This window comes from Corylus avellana, chromosome ca7 (genome assembly GCF_901000735.1).
Source record: "Corylus avellana chromosome ca7, CavTom2PMs-1.0".
In the NCBI taxonomy this organism is placed as follows: domain Eukaryota; kingdom Viridiplantae; phylum Streptophyta; class Magnoliopsida; order Fagales; family Betulaceae; genus Corylus; species Corylus avellana.
The window spans coordinates 25,503,116-25,511,925 of NC_081547.1; the positions used below are offsets into that span (position 1 = coordinate 25,503,116).

The following is an 8,810-nucleotide window of genomic DNA, read 5'->3' on the forward strand; positions in this document are numbered from 1 at the left end:
TGTTCATGAAGCGCTTCATTTAATATTCGAGTCGAACACGAGCCAAGCTTATGCGAACTGAGCCCGACCTTGCTCGCGAGACGCTTCGCTCACTTAACAGCCCTACCTACCCACGTCCGAACCAAACAAATAATTCACTAAAAAAAGCAAACATCTTTTAATGGCATTTTTAAAACACCACTAATCATTTTTTCTTTTACACAATATATATATTTTTTTTAAATGCCACAATTGTTCGTGGCATTTATTTATTTATTTTTTTAATTTTTTTAAAAGGGGCACTAAACTTTGTAGCTCTTTAAAAAAAAAATTAAAATTAAAAATTAAAAATGCAACTTAATTTAGTAAAAAAATTAAAAATTCAACTTAATTTTGTCAAGTCAATTGATGGTCAACTTGAAAGTATTGATTAAATATATTTATTTCTATCAGTTTAAGTTTTTAGAATAAGTAGTAATTTAATATGGTATTAAAGCCGAAAGCCTTAAGTTCGAACATTGACTCCGTCATTTACCCCTACCCCTCAATTTTTCTCTTATTTTCTCTCTAAAGTCTCAATATCTTGAGATTTATTTATTTTTTAAATTTTTTACCATAATTGAGCCTTAATTTTAAGAGAAATTTATTCCGATTTCATTCATGAATAATCAAGAGCATAAAAACTCTTACAATCACAGAGCATAAAGCTCTGAAATTCACAGCCAAAGCTAAAGGATTACATGTCATAGAGGTCAAAAACATATAAATCTTACACTGAAATCCTATGACGTCTACATCCGCTAACATACGCCCAATCTTCGCCTTATAGAGCAGATCTGCCCAATACAGACTCAATTCGGGACATAGATAGCCATTATCCGAGCATGAGCAAAAGCATCATGCCAAAACTGGTCATTCTCGACCCGAAAGGCCAGAAAATTATTCACGTCCTAAGCCCAAATGCCAGGACAACAAAACAAGCAAGAAAATACAGGAAAAAAAAAAAAAAAAAAAAAAACCCACCACATAGTAGCAAACATAGGAGTAAGGAGCGGAGGAGGCTGTAGGCATCGCGAAAAAAACAGCGATGGACGGGGCTCCCTCCTCCAAACTGAGGACTTGTGCGGCACTCTCTAAAGAGAGCTAGGGTTATAATTGAGCCTTAATTAAATAGCATTGATTAACCATTTATCATAATTGGGGCCAACAAATCTGTGTTTTCCTCAATTTGTAAACCATATCGATGCTTCTTCACATATAGCTTATTTGTCAAATTTTTTGCCATATATAGACTCTCCAACTTCTGCCAAACTGATTCTGCCTTTTTCTTCACCAATCACATTGTGAATGACTTCATCTAATCAATTAAGATGGATTGCACTGGTAGCCTTCGCATCCATCTCTTTTCAAACATCATTCTCCATCTTCTCGAGTTTCTTCGCCTTTCCCAATAAGGCCTTGTGAACTCCTTGTTGAATCAGTAAATCCTTCATACTTCTCTGCCAAATAGATAAATTTTTCTTCCCAATAAATTCTCAACTTCAAACTTGTACTTGCCATATTTGCCGTCAATTTGATTTATCGAACCTTGGCCCTGGTACCACTTGTTGTGTAGAAAACACGATCACAATTACGTTTAATATGGCGAGAATAAATCACACACAAGATAACACAAAGGTTTAAGTGGTTCCCTCCATGTGAGGTACGTCCACTAGCGGAGACGATCACGAAAAAATTCATTATGAAAGATAGAGTACAAAATATAGTAGAGAGAAAATCCTCCAATACACCAAAATCTTACTACCACACAATCGATATTATTCTCAAATAAGAAAACAAAAGACAGTAATACAATCTCTTCTTCTTTTGCTAGGACAAGATGACAGTTGGCCTCTCTATTTTTCTCTCACCGGCACGAGGCTTCTTTTCCTTTTTCTCTTGCTACTCTCTGTTGCCAAGAAGAAAGGAAACAGAACCTCTCTCTCAGCACCTCAAAACACAAGCTGCTCCCTCAATTTTCTCTCTTGTTTTGAATACCCAAAACCAAGAAGAAACCTTGTGGCTTATTTCTCTATGGTAATGCGGTGCTCCTTTTTGTGCACATCTTTCCAAGAGGCTCATATCCCTTTTATAATACCTCAGAGTCGGCTACTCTCCCAATACATGTTGGAGAAGGAGATTTCTTCTCCTATTCCAAGTAGGTTACGGAAGACCAAAAGCAAAAGGAATGGGACAAAGCTTGTGGGGCCTTGATTACTTAATAGGTGAAAGAAACACCCACACGTCAACGATATCTATATCACATCTATGATAAACTGTCATTTCATAATATTGCGTGTACTTTATAAATAATTGAATTTATCATTTAATGATGGATACGTCATATGCATTTATACTTTCTAAGTTGTCAGACTTACCCTTATATTATTCATCCAGTTATCTTAGAGGATTCGATTCGGGAGATGCTTGAGGACTTATTGCAAGCTTAGGCAGGTACTCATAGTAATTAGTACTTTTGAGTTATGCTATAGACTTTGGAGCTTTGATGTATACTTGCATGTTAAGGTATAACATGAATCTACTGTAAAGATGATGACTTGTATAGTGTGATTTTAGCTACTTAATATCTTTGGTAGATACTCTGGCTATAAATTGTAATGATTAATGTTTATAGAACTTTAATACTTTCTGCTGCTTAATATCTTTTGTTTTCGAGGAGTAGAGGTCCCTGAGTCTTGTTCCTCGAGGAATAATGCTAAGAGACAAACCGTAGAGTTAATTACCTGTTAATTAATTTCAGGGCATTATATAATGAGCCGGCCATGCTTGAAAATAATCCAAAGTAATTTTTCTTAAAAGAAAATTGCAAGTTCTATCCTTCACCCTTGTCAAAGTCAGAGGGAAATGGCTCATGAATAAAGAATCATGAGGGTGTTTGACAAGTAACAACTCTCCACGACACTGTTCATATTTGAAATTATTAAAAAATAAAATAATGATTGATATAAGAAAATGAGAAAGTGGTATTGAAAAATGAAAAAATTTTGTTTTATAGTGATTTAGTGATTTTTTTATTTAAATAGTAATAAAAAGTAAATTATGTAATATAAAAAGTGAACGATGTGATATAAAAGTAAGAATGTTTTTATGTTGATTTTTTTGAAAAAAAAAAAAAATGAAGTTAATAGTGTGGGGAAATGTGGTGTAGTTTAACAAACAAGGCATATATAACCGTTTCGGACGACCCGAAGTTGGAGCCCATTCAGTATGGAGTCAGACAAATTACAGATGGGTTTGGTTAGGGTCAAAGTCCAATATTCATTTCATGGGGCTCTCAGTTGGATTCTTCCGGTCCAATGGGTGCATGGTTTTGAGGCTTAGGCTGGCCTAATTAGAATCACCGGGCTCCCCATGAATTTGCCCATGCATCTCCAAACCTTCAACTGATTTGACCAAAAACCAAATGCCAATGGCCCACAACAATCGGCTTGTGAGGGAAGCACTTTTACTAAACAGAAAAACAACTTAAAAGACAAAAACCAAAACAAGAAAAACACAACGCAAGCATCTTAAATTATAGGAAGAGGAGCACCATTCCACTCTTTCAGACAATCCAGCATAGGATCATTCAACTTCCCTGCACACATTGCCGTGAAAACCTTGTCGAAATCTTCACCCGGTGATCGAACTTCCTCACCAGTTAGCAAACTTGTTCCCAATTCTTCTCTCACAAACTTGTATAACGGGTAGGATCTGCAGTTCTTGATCAGATTCGGGATTACCGCTTTTCCATTCTCCAACTCTGTTCTTGCACTCTCTACTTCTTTTGGCAAAAGGGCCTTAAGCTCCTCCTCGAAGGATCCAATCTTTTGGAAAATGGATGTGCTCAAGTCCCTCTCTTTGTCGCCGTTGTTCAACGCGTGCTCCAGTAGAACTTGCCTCAGCTTCTGCATTAATGGGTATGTTGTGTTGCAGGGATCGTCAATGTAAGCAAAAACATACTCTTGGTCCAAAACTTTGAGCAAGTCTTCTTCACATAAACTGGATGGGTGAAGCTCGCCATTAGAGCCCGTGGTTAGGACTCTCTTGGCCACCTGACTCACTGTACTCTTGACTGTGTTCTTCAGGTTCTCCTCCAAATGTCGCAGATCAATTGCTTGACATAATGCGACTAAGAAAGTGGATGACATGAGCTTCAAAATGTCCACGGCCTCGGCTGTCTTTCTTGACGAAATGAACCCCAAGGAGTTCACATCTTGGTTATGTTGCTCAGCGCTTTGGACATGATTGGTGACAGGATTGGCTAGGAATTGGAGTTCGGAGCAATAAGATGCCATGGCAATTTCTGCACCTTTGAATCCATAATCCAGGCTTGGATTGCGGCTTGCTGAGAGATTTGAGGGCAACCCCTTGTTGTAAAAATCATTGACAAGCTCGGAAATTTGAGCAAACATCAATTTTCCAATTGAAGCAATGGCTAGGCGGGTGTTATCCATAGAAACACCAATTGGGGTCCCTTGGAAATTCCCACCATATAAAGCCTTATTCCTCGACACATCAATCAATGGGTTATCATTCACTGAGTTAATCTCCCGCTCAATCATTTTGGTTGATGTCCTGATCACTTCAATCTGTGGACCTAGCCATTGGGGAGAGGTGCGAAGGGCGTACATGTCTTTTTTAGGCTTCTGAAGGGGATTGGTATCATGCAACTTTTGAGCTGCTTTAACATAAGCACTTCCATCCAAAATGTGCTCCATTATAGCCGCTGCCTCTATTTGGCCGGGGTGGTGCTTCAATTTATGTGACAAGTGGTCTGTAAATTCGGGCTTTCCCTGCATGACTTCGGCAAAAATTGCAGATAAGATTTCGGAGAGAAGTGCTTGAATGTTGGCCTCAAAAAGAACAATGGAAGCTAGACCGGACCCAACTGTAGTGCCGTTCACTAGCGCTACACCCTCTTTGGGTTGTAACTCAAAAAACCCACCATTGATTCCGGCTTGTTCGAAGGCCTTGGTGGCGTCAAGGGACTCCCCGTTGGGCCCTACTGCCTTGGAATTGGGCCTGCCAGTCAAAAGCCCAGCTATATAGGACAGAGGAACCAGGTCGCCGGATGCAGTGATTGTTCCCCGGAGTGGCAAGCATGGGGTGATGTTGTGGTTGAGTAACTTGGAAATGGCTTCCATGATTTCAAACCTAATGCCTGAGTAGCCTTGGAGGAGGGTGTTGATCCTCACCAGCATGGCCGCCCTCGTCGTTGAATCAGGTAATGTGTGGCAAGATTCAGTGCCATTGCCAAAGATTCCAACATTCAAGAATCTGGTGCAAAAACAGTCCATGAAAACATATTCGCAAACATTTGTGGTGCATGAACATACATGATTCAAATGATTCATTATCATGTTGTAGGGAATTTTCACAGTATAAATTGGTTCGACTTCCATTGCTGAGTTATACTGACCGGCCACTTAAAGATTTCATTTGTTTCTTACATCCACTTATTACCATAAAAAAAATAAAAAACTGTTACTATTCACACGTTACTAATTGTGCGAGATTAGTGACGTGTAAATAGTAACACGATTACCACGTCACTATTATAAAATAGCAACGTTTAAATGTCACTAAAGTCGCATTTTAGTAACGTTTTCTTTAATGACTCACTATTCACATGTAACCAAATTATGGAATTTTTGTAGTGTCTCTAATCAATAAGTTGAAAAAAAGTTGTAAGCTTTTGTCAAACCAATTCAAGCAAGTTATTTTTGAGACTTAATTGAATATTAAAAAATAATAAATAAATAAATTGAATATTAAAAGACTCTTCACGTGAACACTAAATAATATTTAGTTAAAAAATCGACAAAATATGATGATATTTTCATTAAAATGTAATTATGTATTATAATGTTAACATATAATAGAATGATTTTTTTTTTTTGGAGCTACTTTGGTACTCAAACCACCTCCATGTACAGTGAGGTATTTTTGTCGTCCAAATAATATATTTTCTTCCTCGTTATGTAATAAATATTTATTAAAAAATCAGACTTAATATTAATACATGCAAATATGCAATTGAAATTAGACTAAGACCAACACGACAGAAGTTTTATCTAGCTAGATACTTAATTAATTAATTACCTAATGAGCTCGTTTTGAAGGGCACCACCCTGATTGGTACTCCTGTGTGAGGATGCACCAAAACCAGCGGTGAGGGCATTACTCTCCACCACCCAGTCACTGCTGGCCTTGACTCCTGCTCGAGCTGAGTCAGAGAGCTCCACCTGGACCACGGCAGCATCGCCACCGCCGCGGGTTGCGACGGCCGCCACCTGAGATATGGTGAGGGTCTCATCTCCTAGCCGCACCACTGGCTTGCGGTACTCCTCCACCATGCGCTTCACCTCATCAAGGTGACTACCTTTCATCGAGTCCGCAGCCACGCCCCAGTTCAAGGGATCACCACCATTAATACTGCAAATCTTCATTGCACGTACAGGAAAGTAAAGGAGTACTATGAATTTTGGAAAGAAATGAAAACAGAATGAAAGTTTTGAAGCTGGAGAAGGAAAATATTGCTGAGATGGTTCACCCAAAACTGAGTTCTTTATAGGGTTGAAATGCTTTCACCAACTTTTTTTGTCCGCATATGAAAGGAGGGAGAATTCGAATTAGTGACCTCTATTTCATTAAATATAGTCCAAATCAATTGAACTATCTCTTGAGGACTACCAAGTACTAACCTTATCCTTTACTAAAGCGGTATGGTTTTTAAAGCACTTCTAACTTTAAAGATGTTGACGTGGTGTGCCCATTTATTGGGTGGGCCCTGTTGGTTTCGTTTCCTACTGTGCTTTGGAGACTTTTCACCAAGGAGTTTTGTTTGACCAACTATTGCATCTTATATATAGCGTGTATACAGGGGGCTGGCTCAATGGCCAAGCGGTCGCTTAGGACCCAGTTAGTAAGGCCTAAAATTTTTTTTAATTTTATTTTAACTTAAGGTTTAGTTTTTTTTTATTTAAATAAGGTCCAAAATTTTTCTTCATAAAAATTTAAGGCCTCTAAAATAAGGCTCAAATATAATAGGTCCATTGTAAAATATGCCACATCAATTTGACACATCAATTTTTTTAGGCAACTAGTTAGAAGTTAAACTTAAAAGTCATGAAACAAGAATGAAAATAATAATATTATTATTAAAATAAATATTATTTAATTAATATTTAAATATTAAAAAAAATAATGTCCAACTTCAAAATTTTGCCTAAGCCTCCAAATACATTGAGCCAGCCCTGCGTGTATATTCGGCCTTTGTGAATTGCGAGCAGGTAAAAAGGGCGCCACACAGCTTATTGCTTCCTTTATAGTTTTGGCAGTCGTGTGGAACAATAGGAGAATCAGTGAAGTGCCGTACGTCTTCTTCTTAGTTTCGATGAATTGAATCGGGCCGTGATTCACAGCACGCCCGGCAAAACAAAAAAAATTAAAATTTTTTAATATAAAAAAAAAATAAAAAAAATAAAAAAAATAAAAAAAATTTGCCGGCTTGCTATTAGCTTTACCCAATTGGAAACAAGAGAGAATAACTGAGGAGCATTGCAGTGCAAGTTATCAAAGAGCACCAATACTGTTTTCTTCTTGGTTTTCGAGGAACCCAAAACAAGAGAGAAAAATAAAGGATGCTATTGTGGGTGAGAAAAAAAGAAATAGGGACCAACCATCATCTTGTCATAGCAAAAGAATAAGAGTTTGTATTTCTGTCTATTGTATTCTTTTGGAAAATAATTTATATTGTGTGATAGTGAGATTTGGGTGTATAGGAGTTTTAAGTCTGAGTGATTTTCTCTCTACTATATTTTTGTACTTCATCTTTTTTTCATAATGAATTTCTTCATGATCGCCTCATCCAGTGAGCGTACCTTATATTGAGAAAAACACTTAAATCTTAGTGTTATTTTGTGTGTGATTGTTCTTGCATTATTTAACCGTAATTGTGATCGTTTGCTTTTTTGCACAACAAAAGGCTTATATCCCTTTCATGGATTTTCTATTGATGAAGTAGAGTCAATTTTTTTTTTTTCTCTATTTAATATGGAGAGAGGAAAAAGAAAAATTACAAGGTAACCCAAACAATAGCTCCTAGCCAACCAGAAAAAAGACGTTGAGAGAAAGTAACAAAGTAACCACCAAGAATAGGTCAAATAAATGACTTGGCCCATTAAGGGCCTGTTTGAGATTGCATTTAATAGGCCTAAAAGTGTTTTTAACACTCAAAAAGTTAATTTGAAAAAAAATAAATAAAAAATATTCGCTTGGTAAAAAAATTAAAAGCAGTTCTAAGGATCTAAAAAGCTTAAAAATCGTCAAAACGCACTTTTGGCAAAAGCTTAAAAATGAAACTTTTGCCCAAAAACTCTTTTTGACTTAAAAGCTATATTTCTTAAACGTAATCTCAAACAAATACTAAGAGAATCAACGCGGCCATAAAAAGCTACAAGTAAAAGACTCTAGAATGGAATTTGGAGTTGTTGCAAGTAACACGTACAACAACAGAACCAACACCAAAAAAGGCTAGATCAGAGTCACCGACGAGCAGCCACACCACAACAAATAAAACCAGAAGTAAGATTTGAGTCATATATTGAAAAGCTTATTGAGATGCTTTTAAATGAGTGGTAATGGAGTAAAAATAACATTATAGAGAGGAAAAAAATAATTAAAAGATAGTACTAAATAATAGGAAAAATTACAGTTTACCCCATAAAGTTGACAGCGTTTTTCAATTCGAACATCAAAGTTTCAATTTTTGCAATCCACCCCTACAA

At 36.9% G+C, this 8,810-nt stretch overlaps 1 protein-coding gene across 1 annotated transcript; it reads right to left on the minus strand.

Annotated features, from left to right (window-relative positions):
• Positions 1 to 3,169: 3,169 nt before the first annotated feature.
• LOC132186162 (phenylalanine ammonia-lyase G1-like) lies at positions 3,170 to 6,617 on the minus strand. Its single transcript, XM_059599999.1, has 2 exons — positions 6,124 to 6,617; positions 3,170 to 5,298 (listed from the first exon to the last, which is right to left on the minus strand). The coding sequence occupies exons 1-2, from the start codon at positions 6,468 to 6,470 to the stop codon at positions 3,549 to 3,551; spliced, it is 2,097 nt and encodes a 698-aa protein (XP_059455982.1). The 5' UTR covers positions 6,471 to 6,617; the 3' UTR covers positions 3,170 to 3,548.
• Between the last annotated feature and the right edge of the window lie 2,193 nt (positions 6,618 to 8,810).

Coding starts and splice junctions, on each gene's coding strand:
- LOC132186162 (XM_059599999.1), bottom strand. CDS start 6,470: ATGAAGATTTGCAGTATTAATGGTGGTGATCCCTTGAACTGGGGCGTG. Junction 5,299..6,123: donor CTTCAAAACGAGCTCATTAG/GTAATTAATTAA, acceptor TTTTTGCACCAG/ATTCTTGAATGTTGGAATCT.